Source organism: Panthera pardus, unplaced genomic scaffold, assembly GCF_024362965.1.
Source record: "Panthera pardus isolate Hobbes unplaced genomic scaffold, ASM2436296v1 HiC_scaffold_20, whole genome shotgun sequence".
NCBI classification, from domain to species: domain Eukaryota; kingdom Metazoa; phylum Chordata; class Mammalia; order Carnivora; family Felidae; genus Panthera; species Panthera pardus.
This window is the reverse complement of record NW_026526766.1, coordinates 70,229,559-70,255,747: the sequence shown is the minus strand read 5'-3', so window position 1 is coordinate 70,255,747 and position 26,189 is coordinate 70,229,559. Positions and strand designations below refer to the sequence as shown.

Sequence of the window (26,189 nt, the reverse complement as noted above, 5' to 3'; positions counted from 1 at the left end):
CCTGAGAATTCCCACTTCTCCTCCCAACATTCAGCAAGGGGAATTTTCTCCTGAGAGATGAAAGGACCTGAAACCAAACTAGCCCCAGCTGAACTTCGGCCAACTAACCCCATCCAACTGGGAACTTCTGTGACTGGCTTTTTATCTACTGCTTCTAAAGCTTTTTGCATCAATACAAACACACTTAGGCTTCGTAAACTCGCTGTGGTGTACTGCAGAGCATACAGACTAAGTGGCCCAAAGACACAGAGCTACGAAGGAGCAGAACTGAAGTTTTGATTTCAGATCCAGTTGCATTGGACATTAAGCTATGGGACACATGAGATGGGGCCTGTGTCTTACCCAGAACATCCATTGTCTAGGGGAGAGAAGCACTGTCCTTATGCGGCTCAAATATTTAAAGTTCTTTTGGAGAAACATTTAGAATAAATGAGTACTGGTGTATGCCTGCTGCACTCACCTCCCATGAGCCTCTAGGCGGGTATTTACCCACTCTCCAAGATTCTCAGGTTCAGGAGGGAGTGGGGCACAAAGATGTTAGGCTTTAGCTCCTAAAAGGCCAGTTGGTTTAGATTTTATTTATTTATTTATTTATTTATTTATTTAAATGTTTATTTATTTTTGAGAGAGAGAGAAAGCACGAGTGGGGGAGGAGCAGAGAGAGAGAGGGAGACACAGGATCTGAGGCAGGCTCCAGGCTCTGAGCTGTCAGCACAGAGCCCCATGCAGGGCTCAAACTCACGGACTGTGAGATCACGACCTGAGCTGAAATCAGATGCTTAAATGACTGAGCCACCCAGACATCCTGGTTTATATTTTAAAAAGGGAATCCAAACTCGTATTTTCAACCATGGAGGACCAGGTGTTTTGGTAAATCAGGTGTTGCCCCACTAAATTTTATACACAGAAAAATGGGCACCAGTTTTCCATTGGGCTCGGAAAGACCCTGGGTTGGTGAGACCCAGAAGGAAGGTAGTGATAAGGGATTTGCCCAGGGGCTCCTCAGAGTCAGGCCAGAGCCACAGCAGATTACCTGTGTGCTGGCTTTGAAAGGCTAGAGATTTCTGGACCTTTTAGGAAACCCCTCCCTCAGCTTAATGTACTTTTTTTTCTTTTCTTTTTTCTTTTGCCTTCCTTCCTCCCTCCCTCCCTCCTTCCCTTCCGTCTTTCCTTCTTTATTATAGAGAAATACTCTTGATATTAATATCTATCTAGAATGTCACATAGAACTGCCTTAAGAATGATCTAGTAAAATTACTCATTTTATAGACGAGAAGGTTGGGGCCAAGAGAGTAAAAAGTCACACAATCAATGGCAGATCTAGGACAAAGTCCAGGCCGTGGACCCCTTCACACTCAAAAATGCTGATTCTATAATTTGATGTTTTCTTTGTTTTCAAAGCAGACACAAGAACTTAGAATTCAGTGGTTTATTTAATAAAAAAGTATCACGTCCCACATTTTACAAACTGAATTATTCAAACAAAAGAGAGAGAAACACACACTCAGAAATCTATGCTAGATTGAGTCCTCTAGTTTTGTCTTGTTTTTCTCTTGACCTGATTTCCCTCTATATTCATATCTGCTGTGTCTTTTTCTATAAACTGCCTCAAACACTTTCCTTTTGGAAGGGGAAAGATAGGAGAAAGGCGAAGCAGAAAGAAAAGTCTTTAGGATATTTCTAATAGAAACTTTACAAAGTAGTATTCTCATTTTACAGAAGAGGAAACTGAGGTGTGGTGAATTGAACTCAATTGCCCAGATTAGCCAGCTGGCCAATGACAGACCCAGGATTTGATTTTAGTCCTGAATCCAAAACTTCCCTTTGTTCTTGGTTTTGCGAGTTGAGACAAGGATTCCAGCCTGGATCTATCTCTCTTCTGGACCATTCTTGCCCACCCCGGGCTCCCCTGTGCCATTGTTTCCAACCCAGTGGCCCATTGGAATCACTTGCAGCCATTTAATGAATGTCCCAGGCCTCACCTACACCAATTAAATCAGGATCTCTGAGGTGGGGTGCTAGTATAATTCTATTTTTCAACGTTTTTTTTTTTTTTTTTTTTTTTTTATTTTTGGGACAGAGAGAGACAGAGCATGAATGGGGGAGGGGCAGAGAGAGAGGGAGACACAGAATCGGAAACAGGCTCCAGGCTCCGAGCCATCAGCCCAGAGCCTGACGCGGGGCTCGAACTCACGGACCGCGAGATCGTGACCTGGCTGAAGTCGGATGCTTAACCGACTGCGCCACCCAGGCGCCCCCTAGTATAATTCTATTTTTAAGGAAATGTCCCAGATTCTAAGCAAGCAGGAAAGGAGAATCAGAGCTACAGCATGGCGCTCCGTGGGAGAACTCACAGCTCTTTGAGAAGTCCACTCACCCTACAGGTGGGACTGAATGCATCTCACATGGACTATAGGCTCACACAATAGAAAAGAAGAGAAGAGGGAGGAAAAGAAGGAAAGAGTGAAGAGAGAAGAAAAGGGAAGAGAAGAGAAAAGGAGAAGTTGAGACGTCCCTGAGTGGTTCTTTTTCCATTAAGGTCTGCTTAATCTCTAGTACTGAGAGTTTTACAGCTTGCATGGACTAAATCCCTGACTTAGGGATCCCAATCAGATCTGGTCTCCATCAGTGAAAAACTGCTTACGCCGGGGACAGCTCCAGATGGAACGGATGTTACTTTTGTTTAAATGATGGAGAGCTTTACGGAGACTTTAAGTTTGTCGTGGATGTATTCAATTCATTCCTTATGCAAGGCGCAGTGTGACTGACACCTGGTGTGGCAGAGAGTTTGAAGTCCCCTCCCAACCGCCACCCCCTCCCCCCACCCTGGGCTTGAATACCAGCTCCGTGTCTCTGCTTTTCCTTCCTGTTGCTTTGGCGAGTCACTTTGTATTTCTCATTCTAATTTTCAAAGTGAGGGACTGGGATTTTTAAGAGAATCCAATGTGGGAAGACAGTGTTTCCCACATTTCAGGGATAAATGAACATGGTACTAAATAACACTGAACCACATAGAGAGAGAGAGTTATTATCATTTGATTCTCTTTCATTCTACCTGGTAATATGAAAGGGCTGGACATGTATTTTTTGAGAGTTCTCCAACCTGGCTATTCCCTCCTTTGACAATGAGAGCTGGTCACAGGTAACTGTACAATTAGGCAACAGTATGCAGCTGGGAATTAATGATGTTGATTTGCCTTTATTTTGACAGTTACTTTTTTTTCAAAGTTTGTTGACTTGTTTGTTTGTTTATTTATGTAAGTAATTTCTAAACCCAACGTGGGGCTTGAACTCACAACCCCAAGATCAAGAGTCCCATGCTCTTCTGATTGAGCCAGCCAGGTACCCTTGAGAGTTACCTTTTTTATGACACGTAGGTAGGGCTACAAAACTATCTTTTAAGTAAATTTAAGTCAAAGAAGTGGCTAAAAAACCAAATAATGGTCCACAGGTGATATTCACACAGGATAGAAATAATTAAACTGGTGCCCAAAAGTCAAAGTTTAGGAGAAACCAAGTTAAGGTAGATGACAGAATCTCACACTGAGTCTCTGAGTATACTTAGGGTTTGGTTGGAATTCAGGGACAGAAGAAATGACTGAACCCGTTTGTGAACTCTGGTTTGAAACCTCTCTTTACAAAATGGAATTTGAGGCTGCATAAACTAATAGTGTGGACAGGATGATTCACACGGACCCCAGACTTTATCGTGCCTTCAAGTTGCCCTTGGGCTGACTTAAGAACCCTTACCTGAAAAGAACCCTTACCTAGGTCCACTGCTCATATTTTTAATTCTCATGACTTAGAAATGGAAAGAAAGTGGGGAAAATACAATTAGCATCTTAAGTTTCATTAGCCTGTAGTTAAAAGTTACAAGAAAACACTAGATCACACTGGTGTTTGAGGACAAGCCATGGGAGGAAAGAGTCCCGTTTCATTTGCTCTCTGAATTGTCAAACTTCTGGTTGATTGCTTTTCTTAATAAGGTAAGGGAGTAAACCTTAGAGAACATTTCTATTCTGTGACAATATAGCCTCAGGAGCACAACAAAAGACCAAGAATTAGAGGAGACAAGACCACATTTAAATTTAAGTACACGGGAGATCTGCCTCGTATTTTCTCTAAAAAGAGCTATGAAGCCCCCAGAACTATTCAACTGTCGACCACAAGGTTTTTGTTTATCTTTCCGGGAATGAACCTTTTTATCAAAAAGCATACGATACCACAAAGCTCTTAAAACATTTCATTTTCATTTAACCAAAGGTAGACAGAGTAGCATATATATATGATTTACAATTTATATACCTATATAGTGTACATATATATATATATACTTTATATACCTATATGGTATAATACATATATACACACACACACTCTATATGTATACTTTACATACATATGTATACTTTACATGCACTATACATTGTAGGGAAAGGAATTTTTTTCTCTTGAGTTGTAAATGAGCTCCATCACCATACAAGTAGGTGGGTTTTCCCATCAAAAAGCAAAAGCACCAGATTCTGAGACTGGTTTTCTGCCCGTAGCCTGTTCAAAATTTTAAATGCTTCTATCAGATCCAAATCCAAACATAGTATGAAGCCTCATGCTCCCAAAAGAGTTCAGGAGACTTAATCTCTAGCTCTGTCTCAGCTATTATCTTGCTATGGGTAAGTCTCATCTCCACCTGGGACTCATCTGACCCAGCCATAAAATGGGTGGATTATGGTAGATTAGGGGTAATGCACTCAGATGTCAGAAGGGGCAAGGCAGGTGACATGAACAAAGGAAGTTGGCAGAGAGTAAGATCATAGGATGTGGTGGTGGTGATGGTGAGGGAAAGTGTGGCTCCTCTAAAGGAGACAGCTGCTATCGGCTCCAGGCAATGGTTAGCTAGAAAAACAACTGAAGGATAGCACAAGCCCCTTATCCCTGGTGCCTCTCACACCTTTAATTTATTCCCTTAAAACTTTTTAAGTTGATTTGTTTATTGAGAGAGAGAGAGAGAGAGAGCCCACACACACAGGAGTGGGGCAAAGAGAATGGGAGAGAGAGAATCCCAAGCAGGCTCTGCGCTGTCAGCACAGAGCTGAATGCGGGGCTCAACCTTACAAACTGTGAGATCACTAACTATGAGATCATGACCTGAGCTGAAGTCAAGAGTCAGATGCGTAACTGACTGAGCCATCAAGGTGCCCCTAATTTATTCCCTCTTAACATGCTTTTTCTTCCGGATCTCCCTGCCACTCCCTACCCCCAACCTTCTCAGAGTCTCCTGGACTTAAGCCCTCTGGACCAAGTTTCTCAGGGATGCCCATGCCACCCTCGGCTCCTCTTGGCATCGGTCTTCAGTCCTAGCCTGGGAGCTGGAGCTTGGGTATTCTGGGACATCTTGCCTCAGTTGTGTGATTCTTTCCTACAGGTTTGAGTTTGCTCTATGTAGTTGGATACAACTTTGTGCTCTCCCGGAGAGTAAAGCTGTTCACCCCAACACATGGGGTTCTGTGTGTGAAGCTCTTTGCACACCCACACAGGCTGGATCCTGGTGCCTTCCAGTGCCCCCAGGAGGAGGCATCAGAGAAAGACACCCAGAATGTAAATGGCCTGACACCCTTCTCCAGGGAAGACTTGTGAGTCTGAGCCAAATGGCTGATGTATACTTGTTTACTGTGTAAGCAAGAGGAGACCATCTAATGTACAGTGGAAACTTGTACAAAATAAATAATAGCTTTGAGACATTAAAAAAAAAAGACAGAGCCTCTAAAATATCTAGAGAAACTGGAAATCCATATTTTTAAAGTGAGAATTCTCTTATTATTTTTAGCAATGAATTAAAAACTATCTGAAAGCACTATGCAGGCAAAATTTACAAGGTAGGCTAGATTCAGCCTGTGGATAGCCATCTTGTGATTCGGCACTTGACGATCTCTTTGAGATCTGGTAGCCTGAACTCTGAAAGGAGCATTTAACTCCTTTTGTGCATTGTCCATGAAGTGGAGGATTTGACAGTGTATGAGACAAGCAGGAGAGGAGTGGGGCTGCTGGGGAGGCAGTGGTGCTGCAGAAGGGTGACACAGCCTAGGTCAAAAGGCAGGCCCTCACTGCCAGCACTGTTCCTCTTAGCAATACTATTGTCAACAACAACAACAACAACAAAATCACCCTAGCTCATTCAGAGATGGACATGCCACTCCTAGAGTTTACAGAGTTGTTTGGGCAATTTAGTTAATTCTTTTTCTACATGGGAAGGAAAAACTATCAAGCAGTAATGAGAAGAGAACAGGGGGTGATTTTACCCTCTGCTTCTCTTTTGGGATGGAAGTCTGCAGAGACACCTCCTGTCCTCCAGAGGGCGCTAATATTACAGAGCGTTTGCTTGAGTACATAAAGGTTCAAAATAAGAACTGGTGCCATTTTGTGGGGGGTGGGGGGTTGTTGTTGTTGTTGTTGTTGTTGTCTGTTTTTGCATAGATGGCTCCGTTATCCAGATCTGTGTCCAGCCTCAGCTGCAACCTCACACCACGTTCATGACACACAGCCTTCTGTGTGGAAGGAAGTTATGGCTGGGCTTGAAACCTGTCCCCCCACGGCCACCCCACCCCCACTTATAGCTCTGCCATATTGGGTGAAGTGCTTACTCTCTTAGTAACTCAGTTTCCTCATGTATAAAGGAAAACAATAGCAATGTCTCCCTCACAGGGTCGATGTTAAGATTATAGGAAATCCTACACACCCTAGGGAAACGCCTAGTTCTGCGTTGGTGGTACTGAACTGTGTTCCCTTTCAAAGTTCTTATTTTTGTATCTAAGTTTGTCCTGCTATATTTGGAGTTCATCTGGTCATCTTTTGCCCTCTATGATGGAAAATGATCCCTAGAATAGAATTACTTGTTTTGAACTATATGAAACTGTTGACATTCAACACTATCGCTCTCCAAAATTTCATATGGTTCAATGTAATACAAAAGCAGTCACAAACCCAGAGGAGGGAAAAGCAGCTTCCATTTTTATGCTGGTTTTAGAACACACCTGAATAGCCTATAATCTTTACATTTGGGAAAGGTAAACCCTTTGGTAGAGGGACAGACACTTTCTCGTCACATGTAAACTACCATTTGGTATCCACTTCCCGTTCACAAACTGCTTTGCAAAAATAGAATTTCCTTTAACTCCACAACAACAATGGCGGTGGGTGTAAACACACAGCTTTTCACATGCTCCTGATGTATCACTGTTAGTATGCCCGAGGTGATGGGGTGTGTCATGTGCCACTGTGCTTCTGGCCCCCATGTCCACACACTGGAGAGTATTTCAATCAACAGAGAGAATGATATAAGGAAAGCCCTGCCGCTCACTGTGAAGGATGGATCAGACAAAATGTAGTTCCACAGACATTTGGGTCAAATGCTTAGATGCCTAGGGGCCACCCGGTTCCGATATCGCCAGCAGTTCTGACAAGGACAAGATGTCCTTGCACTTTTTCATCTAGGGGTTGAAACTCTTGTGAGTTTCAGCTTAGTGGTTTGAGCTGTCTACAAGACACCATTCATACTGTCATCTTTCCAGTTAACTTTCATACGTAAAGACATAAAAAACAAAATCCACTACGGAACCCAACAGATGAGAACGCCCCACTGATTTCTTTTACCCACATCCTCAAAGAAAACAAATTTCTCTGACAGTTCTACAGATGGTATCACATCTGCCCTTTGTTCATCCTTTCATACAATAACTTTTAAACTTTTTATTGAGTGCCTACTATGTGCCAGGCCCCACGTGAGGCCAGGGATTAGGAAACTACAAGCCAGAGGGCCAAACCCAGTCTACTGTCTGGTTTTGTAAATAAGGTTTATTGGAACACAGTCACACTCATTCATGTATGTGAATTGCATGGCTGAGTTCTGGCAAAGCTGCATAGTTATGACAGAAATCATCTGGCCCACGAGCCAAAATACTTACTATCTGGCCATTCACAGAAAAAAGTTTGATGAGCCTACTCTAGATAAAGAGGATACAGTGGTAAAGAACAATAACAAAGTCCCCGTGGGTCTTCAGATGTTCCTGTTTCTAGGACTGCAGTGGATGACCGCTTACTGCCTAAAGGGGCTGACCAAGTTCGACCCACAGGATCATAGTCAATGCCACTTCTAGGGGCGTGCAAGAATGAGAATAAGGACGACAGGTGTGGACAGATGTGCAAGAGCAGGTGCGAGAGAGGAAGTGTTGGGAAAGTGGATTAGTTAGTGTGGAAACCAGCTGGAACAGGCAGGCCACAGGGATTCCCCCAGAGGGACACCCAAACCCACGGATGGGCCAGGGACCACATGTATCAGAATCACCTGGAGACATGATTAAAAATGCAGGTTAGCAGGCCCCACCCAGGAACCTGGATCTGAGTTCCAGAGGTGTGTCTGAGCTTCCACATTCTTAGCTGGCACCCCCACGTGATTCTGAAGCGCGCTCAAGTTTGAAAGGCACTGGACTAGCGTTTAGTTTTCGTGAGCGGTCGAAGGCGCTCCCAACGCGGTCTGGCCTGAAATCCACTCGTGGCAGGTGAGAAGGGGAAAGAATCGGGGCACAGACACACAGAGGTAGATGCAGTGAAAAGGCAGTTTATTGTCTATTAATACTGTACAGAGAAACAGAGAGAAGCTACAAGTACAGCATTGGCTGTCGCTGGCAGTGTTATTTCGGAAGTCAGTTTTTGTGTTGTTTTTCATCTGAAGGAAATAGAACAGTCAAAGTACACTTCAGGTTACAAAGTACAGCAGCTAGCCCAGCAAGTCTAATTCAGAGTCAGCACGACAGGCTCCCACCCCACCCCCCAACCAACCACAAAAATGGAAATATTTACAGAGAGGTCACTCGCCCCGAGTGAGCTACTAAAGCTGAAAATTCCATCAACAACCTACATTCACTGAAAAGCTGCATCAGACACAACATTTTCTGGAACCCCTGTATGATTTTAACTCTGCTAAGTCAGGAGCTTGAGAGGAAGAAAGAGTGTTCCAGAACCCTGCAAAGATTAGAACTCCTTCTGCTTGCCGGAATTGGATTATCACAGAATTGGGGTTGGAGCTGCACACAGAACAGTTCAGATCAGGCCTTGCCTAGTGGCCTCCCTACATGTAAACACTAGTTGCAAAACCAAGGAGCTGGAGATCTCCCTGCCACCCCATGTCAACACTGTGAGGCTCCTGGGTGATAAGAGATGAGAGCATATCGGCTCTCCCTTCACACCTTCGGGCAGTTGTATAGCTCTTTCATTTTTGCAGCTGTCTCTATGACGCTGAGTTTGAATTGGGCCAGTTGGAGGGATTCTAGGGATAAAGGAATTGATTTGCATGGGAACCAGAAAGGTTATTTTTCTTCAGTGTTTGTGACCTTGCCTTGTTGGAAAAGGATTTGGTCTTTTAAGGCCATAGAAAAAAGGTCCCTTTTGGGGCAAGGACGCTGCCTGGGAAGAGAGTCTAACAGGGGTGGTGAGCAGACTCTGAGACTTAAGCTGCTCTGTCTCTCAGACAGAGGAACAGGTGTGGATGAAGGTCTTTACAAAACTGAGTTTGATTGTAATGGGAACTTGGGAGCTTGGGGGAAAACTGGGCGGGGCGTGGGGTGCGGAAATCCAACAACTCTAAAAATTCAGAATCTCATTAGTGGATAGTGGATAAAACAATTCTTTTTTGTCTCTACTTAACTTGGAAAATATGGTGTGGCCCCACTGATATTTACAAGGACAATAATAACTCCTAATCTGATACTGTTTGGTTTATACATTTTATACGCTTATGTATAAACTGTAGATGGCCAGAGGCTTCTGACTACCCATCTCATTCAAATGTACCATAGTGAGTGGTCCCTTCCCCTCGAATGTAGTAATTAGTCCTTAAATATGTGAAACAGTTGAACTTCGATCATTGCTGTTGTGAGCTTACATTTAAAATAAAACTGAGAACAAACTGAGGGTTGATGGGGGGTAGGAGGGAGGGGAGGTTGGGTGATGGGTATTGAGGAGGGCACCTATTGGGATGAGCACTGGGTGTTGTATGGAAACCAACTTGACAATAAATTTCATATTTAAAAATAAATAAAATAAAATAAAATAAAATAAAATAAAATAAAATAAAATAAAATAAAATAAAATAAAATGGCTATCCCCTTCCAAAAGATCATTATATGTTATTAAAGGCATAGCCCAGAGAGCTATCTGGCCATATAAGATGGTTTATCTGATGATAGGTATAGAAAGCTTGATCTTACAACCTAGATCTGCTTGGGAACACTGGATTTCACGCAGTGGGGGCAAAAGGGCAGGTCACGGGACCTCTGATCACGACCCCCAAGGTCTGGGTTCATGCTACAGAACTCACCAGAAAGTTATCTTTGTGGAATGGAGAAATAACTCAATCAAGGGTGTTTTCAAACTCAAGCTTCATAATGCATATAGATTTCATTATAAAAATAGCTTTCCTTAAAAAAATACACAAATGTAAAATATTCAATTTCTATAGCCACTCCTTACTCCCGCCCAGAGGGCAATCATCTTAGACCATAACAAATGGGCACACCATTCAGTTATGGCTCAGTCACACCAGTTGAGTCCATGTCTCTTGCCTTTTCAAGCTATGCCACTTGTGCTTAAAAATATGCTCCCAGACCCAGAGAGGAGGCCCACAAGTTCACCCTCTCACTGTGGGAAGGACTGCGGGAGGTCACATGCTCCACGTGGCCTGCCCAGGAATGTCAGGGTGTGATAATCAGACTCAGGTGAGAACACAGGGACACGCTTGGTTGACAGATGGGCATAGACAATGTCCAAGCTATGTCCACTTGATTCCCCCTGCGCCTGACCTGCAAGGTTCTGCCTCAAGGCTCCTGTGACGAAATTTACAGCCCTGAAGAGGGCTGGGCAGGGGCGGGGAAGAGAATGTTGTGTTAATACAGCTTTGGAATACAACCTGCATTTTTTGTTTGTTTGTTTGTTTGTTTTAAAGGACAGAAAAGAAGAACATGAACAGCAATGCTAAGGCAAACTTTCAAATGGCACATCAGAACTCTGTTTTTGTCATTTGTTTTGTTCACAAGGCAGATACATTCTGTAAACATACATACCATACAGTACATTAACCATAGGAAAATAAAAAGAAAGCCACCCTGTAATTCTTTTCTTTCTGTATTTCTGTTCTTTTACTCCTGAAGGACTGCCTGAAGTCTAGGGAGAATTTGACGGTTCATGAAATATGCGTTTCTTTTGATAAAAATGCAGTGACTTGCGAAGAAGAGCCCCAGTTGACTAGGAAGAGGCATTATGGGGAGAAGATGACCACTCACCCCCCAACTTGTAGAAACTTAGAAAACAGTCACAAAATATAAAAAAGTCATTAATTTTCAGGAAACATTTTGGTTTCCTGCTTAGTAAAAGAGAGCATTGAAAAATTGTTTTTTGTTTTTTATTTTTACAAAAGTTAAGGCTGTCCAGATCTTTGATGCAGAACGTTTAAGGTCCCCCAAATCACATCTTCTATTTTCCAGTTGAAAGCAGGGGTTCGTGCTATGGTTCTGATGGAGCGGGGAGGAGAAGCAGAGGCCTAGTTAAGTCATATAAAAATTAAGGGGGGTGGGCAAGGTGGTCTAAGGATCCCCAGGGAAATTGCCCTTTGAAACTTTCAGGATGTAATCTTTGTCTTAATTTTTTTCTACATTCAAATAATAAGTATTTTGGGTTTTGTTAAAATGGGAATTTTATCATGGAGTTTGCTGAAGCTATGAAAAGACAGACACATAACCACACTGTGCTCCTCAAATGAGACTGACTTCTTTTTCCCTAGAGAATGTAGGCAAGTTTTCCTGGTAAGACCAGAAGAAGGCTATACGATGAGTAAGTTGGCAGCAAGGATCAAAGATCTCATCTGGCTCATTTCCTGGAGCTGCTTGTGATAGATACCATAGCTGTGTTTACCTGCCGGGTTGTACTATCCAATAGGACAAAGGAAACTCTCGGGTTCTACCCTAATTAGTGGAATTCCATACACCTTGACACACAGTAAATTGAGGAGCTGCTAAAAGGTTGCATATTCACAGCGTTTCAAAACTTACTTGTGGTTTGCATAACTGGATGTGCGTGTTGCAAAAATAGAACTTAAAACTGCTTGCCTTGGAATGCTTTTTGTTGTAAACAAATCACATTTTGGGAGATGAGACTATTCCCACCAGGAATGGGCCCTTCGGTGAGTTAAACTCCAGTGACAAGAGAGATGGCTGAACAACAGAAAGTCCCCCGTGAGAATTTTGTCCCTGTTTATCTGTGTTTTAAATTGACAGGGTTAATGCCTTTAAAAGGGAGGAACTTGTTTAGTGGTTCAATCTTGCCTCTGTCACCATATTCCCTTCCTCCTCTTTTGCTAAGCATTAGTTACCAGCATTAAATGAATGGTCATTTCAAAGGTGTTGCATGCTCCCTTGAAATGAAATTCTGCAAGAAGCAAAGAGAAATAAACTGTTTTCATGCTTGGCCTCCACATTTTGCTCCGGAGATGATACTGCATCTCTGTGTTTTCCCCTTTTATGAAAACTTGACCCTAACAGTAAGACATTCTACTTGTATGTAGGAAAAATACCTTTACCACCAGGAAGTAAAATGGAGTTGGTGGGAATTTAAAGCAGATACCTGTGTAGTAACAGTTCAAAAAGGAGTCAAATCAAATGAACTCTAGAATTTGTTTGAGTTTCCTGAAAGGCTTTGAATATTTTTAGGTTGCTCAGAAGGCTTAAGGAAACCATGCTTTGGATTTGGCCAGACAGGAATCCCCTCATCCTTCCTCCTCCCAGTATCAAGTTATATCACTGGACACTGGCCAATCACTGTTAGAGGCAATTAATTTTGTTTATGGAAAGAATTAGTAGAATTATGGGTAAAAGAGGTACAAGGTAAAAAAAAAAATTCCCCTTAGTTTGTCCTATTGTACATCAAAGAAAACGGAGTCAAGGATATATGTCATCAAGATTTTTTTGGGATATGTAAGGTTAAACTTTACCATTTTAACCATTAAAAGATCTTGAATTCAATGCATTGAAAATCTATTTATAACAAATGAAATACCCCTCCTTCCCCACTTTCTCCTCTTTCCATTTCAAGGGGAACCGATTATAAAATTTTAGAAGAAAATCCAACTAACCATTAGCTCAAAAAGATCATAGTTTGGCAGCTTCATTACTGATTCTCTAATTAGTCTTGCTATGTAAGTCAACACTTACATATTTTTGGAGGGTGTGATGCCATACATAATAAAGTTTTTACAGAGAATGATAGCAAGGAAGACAAAATGTTCTCAATCACAACACTGAGGATATTTTCATTATGAAGGGTAGTTACTTGTTACTGTAGGTGAGATTATAGGTCTCATCCCATAAAAGCACTGGCTGAGCCTGAGTCCTCCGTTTTTATAGGAAAATGATACAAAATATGCAAACATATGCCATATTCAAACAAACCATTTACTATGGCCACATATCATTTTAATAAAAGTGACATGTCTTACTTTAAACGATTAAATGATAGGCTTTAATAGTAAAAGTATAGACAGACCTCTAATTCATATAATTTGCTAATCCCTGTAATAATAATTGATGAATGAAAGTGCAGATTATCACTGGTCTTTTAGATCTCATGTGTAGGGTTGTGGTGAGAGGGGCAGATCATTTTCTTCACCAGGAACCAGCTCACTATGGAAGGACGGGTAGGTCATTTCTGGGAATTCTCTGTCCTCGAAGAAGGACTGTTTCTCAAACAGCAAGCTCACGGGTTCTAAATTCTACCATTGTACTCACTAACTGTGCTTTTAAAAACTTCTATAGAATAGCTTTAATCCCTAAGTGAGTAAAAAAAGATAAGCTATGATCAACTTTTAGGCTGTTTCTTTATTAAATAAATTATTAAAATAATAGATTGTCCAAACATTCAGACTGTTTTCTTTTTCTATGTCAATAGGTTTATCTGGCAGGTCATTTTCTTTAACATCTAAATAACGTGTACGTGACCACTGACTGAGGAGCATGAAGCTGAGTGGGGAGATTTCTAGGCAGTAAAACCAGATGTATTCCTAGGTAAGACAGCAGCTTTATACCACTACAGCTGCTTCAGTGAACCTGAGATTATTTAGAGGGAACCCCCTCAACTATTCAAAAGCAAGCCATTGATGGAATCATCTTAGAAAGCAGAATTTAGCTCCTTCAGTTGTCCCTTCTTGAACTCTTTTGTTTGCTTGTTTACATAGTGGTGATAAAGTGACTCACTTTGTGCTAATTAAAATATAACTATTTGATAAAAATTAACTTTTAACTAAAGTGTCATTTTTTCCCCTGTCCATTGGAATAAATAGAATTTTAAGCCCAGAAATTTAAAATAATAATAGAGTTAGCACTGAGAAAGCTATTTAGAACAAATTTAGCTGGTTCTATTAAGAAATTCTCTCAAGACGACCTTATTTTTTTCTCATCGACTTTCCACAGAAGTTAGCCTTGATGTCGTATGACTTACTGTATGTTTTTAAAAACTATGTTCTACAGAACATAGATAAATTTTGTGAACGATTCACAACAATGCCATGAACATTTGGGCAAATATCTTCAAGTTGCGATATCTCTGTTATTAAAATCATTTAAAATTTTACATCTTTGTTTTATTACTGTATTATTATTTTACTAAATTGCTTCCCTTTGGTTTTACTAACCCATGTGGTTGTTTGCTTTGGGAGAATGCTAAGAATTTATTTATAGAACTGTTCATTGTGTTCTAGAAAAAAAGAAACAAAAAAAAACCCCTCATCTTTGATGTTCCAAAATCCCCAAAAGTTTAAGAAACATGCCTTAATAGGCAGCTCAGCTATGTGCCACTCAATTGGTACTTGCAGAATGAGTTTAAGTGCTTCACGTGGAGAAGACAGGTCTTTGTTAAACATTTTTTGACATTCTCAAGTTTGTTTTGAGGGCTGGCTAGACCTCCATGGTGACATCACGGGAAACATTCTCTTTCTCATGGGGACAGAAAGAAAAGAGTCCAGAAGTAAGGCTCTGTAATCAAGCGGGCGGGTGAGATGAACAGGTAAATTCAGTTCCAGCACCGTCCGTCCACAATGAAGTGGAAACATGGCAGTGACCACTGTAGGTCAGAAAGACTGGTTTAGAAATAGGGTCACTGCAGAGATACTCCTCAAAATGATCCCTTCGTCGAAAATACATTAACATGATCAGAAAATATCCGTGAAAAAGAAAACAATATAAAAATTGACTTTTTTTTTTGAGACAATAGAAGCAAGGCTCATGGATATGCCTAAGTTTAGAGATCACTACTAATGCTCAAAACAATGTCTGTTTCATGTCCTTAGAAAATTAAAAATGGTGCTTCATATATAAAGGGTCCATCAGTTAAGCCGCAGAAAGAGGCAGCTGCCGATGGGCAGGTTACGGAATCAGTCCCTACATTTCAGCCGTGACAAAGCACTGGGTTCTTTTCTTTTCCATCAACTTCATTTCAGTTTTAACAGAAGGAAAGCCATAGATGCACAATACTGTAATCTGGAAGCTTATGTAAGGCAGCAAAAAGCATCACCCTAGATTGAACAGACTAAGTCAGGTCCACTTTTGGCCACACTAGCTACCAGCTAGAGCCAACAGCATTTTGCCACACGAGATATAAAAGCAAAGATCCACAGCAAGGGAGGCAAGGGAGAAGTCAGCGACGTGGTGACGTGTGACTACATTATAGGAACACGCTACAAAATGAAACCCCCGGTACCACTGGGTTCAATTCCAGTCAAGTGAATTAAGGCTACTAGATAACTGGCAGATGTGAAGAGTCCATTCCAATCGAGCAGTAAGAAATCGATTCACTCTCGAAGACACAAGGAAAGGTTTAGAGGAAAAGCAAGTTCTTGGAAAGAATGAAGCAAACACATGCACGCTGTCTCTCAGGTGAGGAAACTGGAGAAAAATGAGAGGGGAAAAATAAGAAAGATCAAAGCAATCCAACTGCAAGGCAAGGCAGGTGTTTGCTTCCAGTTCACAGTATTGCAGTTAGTGGTACAGTGAGGTCTACGTAAGTGGTGGAGAGCACAGAGGCTGCCCAGAAGAAAAGGGAAGAAAGAAGTGGTCACATGACAACACAGCATTGACAGCGCTTTTTCTTTTGGGTACCTGGGGCTGGCTCTGTGGCCAGGCTCTCTTCCTTCCCTTCTGGGGATGAGGGCTCTGTGGTGTCTGAGATTGGCCTCCCGGACACAAGCTCTGCCGCATTCCCATCGATAGTGGACACGTCCGTCACGGTCTTCTCCCTCAGTGACTTCTCATCGTCTTCATCAATGAGGACCAATTCAGCCTTGATGGTTTCATCATAGCCTAGCACCTTCTTAGTCTCCTCTTCATCCTCAATATTTTGGTAGCCCATGAAAATCATGGTGACTGGCTGATCCAAGTTTGCCTCCGGCCCTTCCGTGCTGGGAGCTGGGGCCTGCTGCCCTGGGGTCCCGGAAGAATGATCTTTCCTAGACTTATGTACCATTTCTAACTTGGCTTCTTTGCAGAGCATGTGTTCCTTAGGGTGGCTGAGGCTCCCGTCCGCAATCACAGTTCTTTCTGACACGTGCCCTCCTCTGAAGCTTGATTGTCCCGCCTTCTGAATAAGCTCTTCTACATCCTTTGAGCTTAATCTGTGCACTCCATTTTCTACTACAGTGCCTCCTGAGTGCACCTCATACACTACTTTGGTACCGTCATCATAGACTTTGACTCCTCTCTGATGGACCCCCTCTGGGCCAATGGTGGATGTAGAGAGAATCTTGGTCTCTCCTGTTTGTTTGTCTTTCTCCACATTAATTTCCATGGCGTACACAGCTTGAATGAAAACAAGAGAAAGGAAGTGCATGTTACAACAAAAAAAGCCAGTGAATGGTTAATTGCCAAACAGACAAAAAAAAAAGGTTTTGTGCCCTTTCTAGTCTAACTGCCAAGCATCTTGAGTGTTAGAGTTGAGTGCACATTGTGGACAGAGGTGGTTATATATGTTTTTGAACACAGAAGCTTAATACACTGGGAAGCCAGGTGTACAGAGTTACTATATCTCAGTGGCACTTACACTTTTAAGGAAGACCTGCTAAAATAAGACCACAAGCGACTGTTTGGATCCAACGTAATGAATTACAGGGAGGCTGGTGACATGCAAGTTTACCTTGATTGAGACCTTACCCTTATAGGCAATTTTATAGGCCCTGGTTATGAAATACCGTAATTCCAAAACCTTGAATCTTTTTCAAATTCTTCCCCCAAGCACTCTACTGTTGTTTTTTTTTTTTTTTTTTTTTTTTCTGCATTTGCTCTTACTGTTAATGGAGAATAAGAATATGCAAAGGATTTTGCAGGTGGGACCTGGCTATCCTCCACTGTTCGGTAGAACAGGGTGTGTGCAGGAACTGAAGTGACAAAAGCAGTCAGATTACATGCTCTGAGTATTTCAACCGCTTAGCTAGGTTTCTGAAACAAGAACCAGAAAAAGAACAAGACAGAGGTAGTATCATCCTGTGACACTGGAACTTGGGGACAATGACTACAGAAGGCCCCTTCTTCTGCCGTGTGCACAGCACACGAGCCAGGTCCTCGTGATTCTGCCCCATCCATCAACTTCTTTCTCTTTTACTGCCACTACTCAATCTGAGACACCACTTCTGCTTCCCTAGATTACTGGAAGGGCATGCTACCCGCTCTTCCCAATCACACTAGCCCTCTGCAGCTCATCCCAAATCCTGCTGCCTATCTGGGGCTCCTAAGGACATGCTCTTCCCTGTTCTAGTCTTGTGTGACACTCCATATTTTCAAATCTGTTACACAGAGGCACACATTCTGTGGCCAGAGGCACACATTCTGGATGCCAGGGAACCGACCATTGTTCCCATAAGGCCAACTGTCCCCAGGCACCCTTTCCCTGGATGACCCATGGATACCTCAGCCTCCACAGCTTCAAAACTGAATCCACCTTCTCTGAAAACTCCTCCATAGCCTTGGTTTTACATAACACCAGCACCATACAGTATCTCAAGCGAGAAGCCTCAGAATCACACCTGATTTGTCCTTTTCTTCCTAATTTCTTCCATAGCCAAACAATTGCTGTGAGAAATTAATTGCACTTCATACTTCTCCCCTTGTACCTCCTCACCACTGCCTCTATTACCACTGCCTCAGATCAGGCCCCCTTCTGCTCTCTGCATGACAGCTGTGCCCAAGTTCACCTGCCACTTCTCATAGCAGGGGGCAGAAGGGGCCCAAGGTTTGTTTCTGTATGTCCAGAGGAGCAAAGAATGGTTTTATATTTTTAAAATATTATTAAAAGAAAAGAAAGGAAGGAAGGAAGGAAGGAAGGAAGGAAGGAAGGAAGGAAGGAAGGAAGGAAAGTAAAAAAGAAAGAAAGGTAAAGAAAGAAAAGAATGTAAAGAAAAAAAGAATTTAAGAAAGAGAAAAGGAAAAAAAATAAAGGAAAAAAAAGAATATGTGCTCCACAACGTCTAAAATATTTACAATCAGCCCACTTATAGAAAAAGTCTGCCGACCCTGCTAGCCTATACTCCATTCTGCCCATAGCACCTTCTCCGCAAACCCTGTGTTGGTTCCTTGTGTCTTTATAGGATAAATGCCAAATGCTTTAGCTTGGCATATAATTCCCTTTGGAATTTGTCTGCAACTTCCTTTCAGGGCTTGCCTCACAGCCCCTCTCATTCCATGTACACCCCGGCCACAGCAAACTCACTATTCCCAGAATTTAACATCCTTCCCTGCCTGCTGTCTCCCTGCCCAGCCTGCCTTTCCCATGTGGCATCTCTGCTTATGAGTCCTTACCTCTTTCCGAATAACTATAAGCTCCCCAACTATCTTAAGAAGATCCAAATGATCTTTTCAACCACATGTTCAATGGCTCCCTTTTCCTCTAGCATAATCTAGTAACTGGTGTTACCATCCCACACCTCAACTCTTCCTGCTTTTAAGATTCCCTTCTTTTGAAACGTCCTTCTTTTAAGTTTCTGTACATCCAAATACGACCCATCCATCAATGCCCAGTCAGCTGCCTCCTCTTCCAGAAGGTTTCTTTGACTCTTCCATCTCTAAGGCATCCTCTCTCTTTTTTTAACTTAGTTTTTTTTCAGTAATCTCTACCCCCAACATGGAGTATGAACTCACAATCCCCAAATCAAGAGTCTCACACTCTTGCAACTGAGTGAGCCACTGCCCCCTCTCGCTCTTCTTAAGAGTCTCTGAACATTTCTAAACCTCTCTGAAGGTGCTTCACACTTTCCACTCAGTAGTATAATTATTTGTGGGAATGTTTTATTAGCTCCATAGATTTTTAGGATCACTAAAGGCTAGTGTTTTGCCTGACATCTTTCTATGATTCCCCCCTCCCCACCAGCACCTACCTTGAAGTCTTTTGTATAGAAGGTACCCGATATACACACCTGTGAAACAAACACTACTAATTGAAAAGTCTACTTTGGTTGCCTTAATCTAGTCACAAATACTTTGTATAACACGACACCCATGAAAAGGTACACACAGTAATTAATGTTTGAACTGGTTAAGAAAACAGCAACGATACTGTTCCATCTGCTTGGGTAATAAGATACAGTCTGTTCACCGTTCACACTTAACTAAAAAGATTGTGAAGTCAGATCCAATGCTTGATTTTCATCATGTCCATTTTGAAAGTTTCACTTATTCAGCACAAAGATCTTGAGTTTCCTTCAGTGACACAGTGAGAGGCCAACCGATCTTTGTCATTTCAGAAGCACATGGGCTCACACAATGATGGTGATGTCAAGAGAAATATTTGTCTCAGTTATTTCCTGATTTTCCACAAAGCGTGTCACCAGAGAAACAGAATAGGCATTTAAAATTCTGCACGGACTCCAAAGCCTCTTCTTTAACTATTACACTTATAATTTAAAAAGCACCATTTTGGGTTATTATGTCCTATTACTATTAAAACACTCACGGGACATATTTGTAAATAAGGATGGTACTAATGATCGCCAGTTATAGGTACAATATCTAATTATCCATCCAGTAATATGTGAACAAAACGACACCTTGATCTGTAATCAGTACAGAATATGGAACAAAACATTTTCATATCCATATGTGATCGGATACAAATTATTAACATGGGAATCTTTAGAGATGTCTTTCTTCTTTTGCCCACCAATGAGAATGCTGTCATTGTTGGTCCAATCTTCCTCTCTCCGTCATCTTAACCCCCAACCCTCATTTTGTCTTTGCCTGCTCCTGGATTCAAAGACTGGACAGAAAAGACGATGAGGAGAAGTTCTGTGCCCGAACAGCTAAGTAGACACACACACAATAGAGTTGAGAAAGAAGGAATTCAGAAGGAGAGCTCATAAAAGCTGTGTGCAATATGGATGGAGAGGGAACATTTTTGTGGCAGTGGAGGGGATATGCAGAGGAAAGGAAAGGAAACGTAAGAAATGCTTCCGGTGGGGATATGAATTGGATTCCTTTTCATATCCTTCAGGAAAAACAGGTAAAGAACAGAGTTTCTCTTTAGTTTTGTTCTAGTTTTGTTTTGTTCTTGTTCTTGTTCTTGTGTGTGATTTTAAACTGTATTTTGTTAAATGTGCTGTGGCCCTGGGACTGAACCACGTGTGGCATGGTTTCATTAGGGTTACATATTCATATCTACATTTTCATGTTGTACACTGTTCTTGCAATATCTCTAGAATATGGGGGTAGAACATCTGAAGACATTTTGCTCATAAAATAAACCTAAGTATGTTATGTCATAAAATACAATATCCATCCATATTTCCTCCCTCAGATAAAACAAGACTTCAAAAGAAACAGATTTTTAGCAGGTTTTGTCAGGGTCCAGCCTCACATGCTTTGATTCCATCTCTCTCCTCTTAGGATGGGATACTTAGGTGAGCACTTTGAGAAGCTCTTGCTTCACACAAAGGCTTTGACTTCATGGATACCCATATGAGAATATTATCAGACATTCAGAAAACCACACAGGAGGCATGAACATTTATCTTAAACGTGTTGTTGATGAGCAAGCATTGTTATTTTGCTCTAGTTCTCAGCCAATAATATTTCAAATGTGAACCAGGGTGGATATGAACCAGTAGGAAAATGAGACTTACATGTTAAATTTGACATTTTATTTTCGATGCCATGCACACAATTTAAACAACTCTCCCACTTGTTATTGTCGAGTCGTGTTTACCAGAGGTCTCTCAATTACATCATGCTTTCATGTCTAAACACAAAAAATACCCCCTGCTCTTCCCTCCTCTTCCCTCCTCTTCCCTCAAGCTTCCCCCATGCCACAGGGGTAACAGGACAATCTGTGTAGTGACGAGGGCCCAGTGCTCAGCTTATTGAAAAAAAAAAAAAAAAAGGAAGGGGTGCTGCTGAGGGGCGGAGGCTTTCTGGGAAGCCCCTGAAAGAGATTTTGAGAGAGCCCCACGGACATACAAGAAAGTATGTGAAGAAAAGCTCTCTGAAATTTCCTGGAGGCGGGTTCTGGAGAGAAAAAGGAAAGGAGACAGTCTGATGGTAGTTCCAGTGATAAGAGGACTGAAATCTGGAAGTATGTTTTTACAAAATGATAGATTTAATTGGTGATTTCCCAACATGACATACTGATGACAATAAGGTTGGAGGGTTTAAAGCACTTGTGCGATTCTTTCCAAGAACCTAGACAGGGGAGTGAGTAGATACTCATTTTGTCAGTGAAGAATAAGAACCAAAGCAGTGACTTTCTGCAAAGGGATACAAGTGAATGATGGAATGGCACTTTGATGTTGGCTTTACTAGGTTCTTGCTCCCCCATGGCCCTCTGGTCAATAAGGAGAATCTTGAAGAGGCAGAGGCGGTCTAATGGGGGTTGATAATACTAGACTCCAGGTGCTGAAAACAGCCAGGTGTGGACTAGAAGGGAGGCCCCTGGGTAAGATACTTGCCGAAAAACCAGGGTGAGGGTGGGCTGTGAAGCTGTTCTGGTCTGGCATGCTGTGGAGCCCAAAGACATGGGTCTTGGAAGCAGAGAATGCTTGATTCCAGTTCAAACTTATTCCCATGGCTCTATGTACTCTTTTGTTCCTAGTTACCATTAGCTTTGGTAAAGAGAAGGCAGCTCTAAAGACTATAAGGAGCCTAGGGAAAAGGAAACAAGAACACCCAACACAAGTGACGTGTGGCTGACCAATCACATGATTCCATTTCAGAAACAAGCCAAGAGCATACCAAACAAGACAGTGTGTTCCATGAGGACGGAAAACTCAATCATGTCACATCCCTTGACTCATCAGGGTTCTCCCAGCTCACTTGTTTTGACCCACTGTAATCAGTGGGAGGAGGTAGAAGGCCGAAGGTCCACATGTAAAGTATAAAATGACACCACCCACTGTCATTAGTCAGTAAGATGGGAGGTATTGGGGAAAGGGAGGAAGACACTTGGTCTGAACTCCTATTGAGGTGACACCCTGTCTTTGGACCTCACTTTTCCCATTTGTACAATGAAGGATATCCAGCTTTGATATCCTGTGGCGCTGTAAACAGCCTGTGTGCCTTGTGACCCAATGACGTATAAAGTATGTTAGGAGGGCAACAGACAGCCAGATCGTGACTGTTACCCAGAAGTGAACATCCAGTAGCTGACATCGCACTGGGAATGTAGAAGAGAAATGGTGCACATGCTTGGCTTATTGAGTGAATGCACATACATGCAATCTTTTCCTGCTGGCCTATGAGTACGCATATACATATATGCTCGTACCTTCTCTTGAGGATGGAAATACAAAACTGGCTATCATAATGGCAAAGTAACAGTGAAAGTGAGGAAACTGATTCAGAGTGGATTTTCCCTCTCATCCCAACACTTAGGCAATCTCTAACTTCAAAAACCAGTAATCAAAAATTTCTTGGAATAATTGTTTTCCCAGGATCCCTTAGTATCAACAAAAGTAAGTCAGCAAAGTTGTGATATCATGGATAACAAGAGCAAAAGCCAATTTCCTATATCTGATTTTGCTCCTACCTTCTTGGTCAAGAAGGACGGTTTTCAGTCCAAAAAGTGCCAGAAAGAATATCACTAAGAGAGAAATGAAGCCCAGATGAGTGGAGAAGATTGGAAAAAATAAAGCACCCAGGGATATAAATGCGTTCAGTGCTTCAGACCCAGGGATCAGTTCCCTTACCGATAAATGTGTCTTAAGAATCTTACACACTGGGGCGGGGGGGGTGGCGGGGGCGGGCGTGGGTGGCTCAGTGGGTTAAACATCCGACTCTTGGTTTAGGCTCAGGTCATGATCTCATGGTTTGTAAATTCAAGTCCCACATTAGGCTCTGTGCTGACAGTACAGAGCCTGCTTGGGATTCTCTCTCTCCCTCTCTCTCTCTGCTCCTGCCTGCCCCCCCCCCATCCCCGCTTGCTCTCTCTGTCGCTCTCTAAAAATTAAATAAACTTAAAAAAAAAGAATCTTATACACTGGGAAAGGTGTGGAGGCAGACATCCAAAGTTCTGATTTTAAAAAATAGAAGGAAGGAATTACATAAACTATGTAGCAGTAGCTTGAGATCATGGCTGGCTAAATTCTGAAGTTCATTTTCAAAGAGCAGAGACCACCAAGAACCAGGGAGGATTCATCAGGCAGAAGGTATACAGATTAATCTCGTTTTCTTTTTGTTCCAGTTCTTTAGACAATTTAGGCAAAGCCAGAGACACAGCACATCTGGATCATCATCAAGTCCCTTATATTCCTGTGAACAAGACAGAAATATGTGCCTTTGGGTGTCAAGACAATTGCCAGAACTTGTTACTCATTAAATGATCATGCCCCACACATGTCTACTTAGGGTTCTCAAGGGTCAGGAGACCCCAACAGTATGTCACAGGCCTCTGACTTTGGATCCAATTGTGCAATGTTTTCATCAACGCGATGATGAAAAATAATGGAAGCTTACTTTTCAGATCTGAGATGATACCAAGTAGAGAAGAAAAGCAAGGTTGTGAGGTGCTAAAATCAATAGCTGTGAAGACCCCAACAACAGAGAAGATCTATTTTTAAAACTGTTAAACCCTTTATTCAGATGGAAATCTGATATAGAAATACAATATAAACCCAAGGACAGAGGAGCTGCTGTGTCTGAAATGGGAGAGAACACCTGAGCCCTGACTCTCAAATCCCCTTACACCATTCCCTCCTCTACTTTTCAAGAAGCCTCCTCAGTGACCCCCCAAGGGGCTCCTGACACTTACATGGGGCAATCTAACATGAAGAAATTTAACAATCACATCAAATCTACAAAGGGCAGATAGCTCATCCTTACTTTTGCCTTTTGAGATAATGAAATAAAGAACTTTGTAGGTTCTCTGAGCAGGTGAAGCCATATGTGCACAATTAGAGGAAACAGACTACATGTTTCAACGGCAATGATTCTGGAACTACGACTACACAGGATAAAGGGAATGAGGATGAGCAGTGGCACATGTCAAACGACTCTGAGGCTTTACTTTAGAACCTGAACCTGAAAGGCTATGGCACCAGCGAAGTGAGTCATATGGTCTGTGGCTTCACGCTCTGGGCTGGGGGGAGATCAGCTCACCCAAGAGTGCATGGAGCAGCTCTGAGCACTGCAGCTCAGGAAGATTAGAGACAAAGTGAGGAGTGTTCAGAGGGGAGGGACAAGGATGGCGGAGGGTGTCAAGGGCATGTAGAGTGGGGATCTGGGAAAGACCAGAAAACGACAGTCATTTTCAAATAGTTAAAGGGAAATCAACTTGGGTTTATTCTGAGTGGCTCCAGGTGGCAGGATAAGGACCAACGTGGGGAGATGGAGGCAGACAAATGATAGCTCCATCAGAGGAAGGACTTCCCCAGGGTCAGAACCAATTAGAATGAGCTGCCTGGAGGGACACTAAGCCCCAATAACAGAGGTGTGTGACTGTGTCTGAGGACCTCTTTGGAGGGCGGCTATACCCTGGCTTCCATGTTTGACTGGAATAGACGCCTCCTAATTCTAAAAGCAATGATGCTAAATAAATCCCCATTTATACACAATCCTGAACTTCCCAAATCCAAACAACCAGAATATTGAGTAATGACAAGTGACATATATTAAAATGGCCCCAAGATTATGCAAAGTTTCCAAAAGGATGTTCATAAAGCAAGATGGATCATATCTAGGAAAAGGAATTCTAGTGGTGAGTGCCATTATTTGGTATGCTATCCATGCTCTGTATCGTCACTATTGGCCATAAATGATCATGAATCTGGACACTCCATTCCAAAAGCAGTCTAGACAAAGGAGTTAACCACATCAAATGCGATTCCAGCCACAATTCTGCTCGTATATATTTCCACAGTTAGATATGTCTATGCAAATTTGTTCTTCAGTAATAAACAAAAGTACACATAAACTTGTTTTTGAAGATTCTCATCACATAATACTTTTTTTGGAAAGTGCATTTGCCATTGGATCGCTATATTTCTGCAGCATCTTCAACTATGAAGGAAGTTAGGTTGTGATAGTGCACGTAGCCCCACAGACCCAGCACTACAATCACATTAACATTTTACTCTTGCATATTACACTGTTCGACTATCAGTGCTACTCTTATCCCCCTTAAAAATTAGTTCTCACACACTGTCTCTACCCTCTCCCTGAGCTGATCCATTAGTTGGATCATATCACCTGTCCTGTGAGGTCCGGGAACATGTTGTGGAAAGGGGCTGGGAAGCTGTTTACCCACACTTATTGGGAACTCTCAACAACCAAGGCTCCAATAACAAGCAGAAGGTATGTGACTGTTGAACAGTTATTACCTTATCTGATCTCATAAGTGCTCCTTGGAGCATTTGAGAGTCTGTGGCTTAAACTACTGCCAGTGATTCCTTTACAGCATGCCTGTAGGCGCAAGATCCAGTTTACCAGTCCAGGGACATCTGGACCTGGCCAGGGTTTGACCACACACCATTTAAAGTCCCACCCAACTCTACAACTCCATAAGTCAGTATGTAAAATTGATATGCTAAGATGTTTATGGAGACATCCCACAGATATTTAATCAGTGCACAACTGCATCAACACTTACTTGCCCTTTTATTTTATTTTTACATTAAAATAAGGAGGGAA

At 42.2% G+C, this 26,189-nt stretch overlaps 1 protein-coding gene across 9 annotated transcripts in view; it reads right to left on the bottom strand.

Annotated features, from left to right (window-relative positions):
• The window catches only part of PALM2AKAP2 (PALM2 and AKAP2 fusion), a 443,632-nt gene that overhangs the window by 175,197 nt on the left and 242,246 nt on the right, over positions 1 to 26,189 (bottom strand). For 5 of the 9 annotated variants that reach the window (XM_019454235.2, XM_019454232.2, XM_019454238.2 and 2 more), the window contains one exon: positions 16,191 to 16,886. The exons of 3 other annotated variants lie outside the window; for them this stretch is intronic. In XM_019454235.2, coding sequence (XP_019309780.2) covers positions 16,191 to 16,886 — 696 coding nt within the window. Of the gene's footprint in view, positions 1 to 11,295; positions 16,887 to 26,189 lie in introns of those variants that run through there. One more of the 9 variants, XM_053908169.1, reaches the window with a different exon arrangement.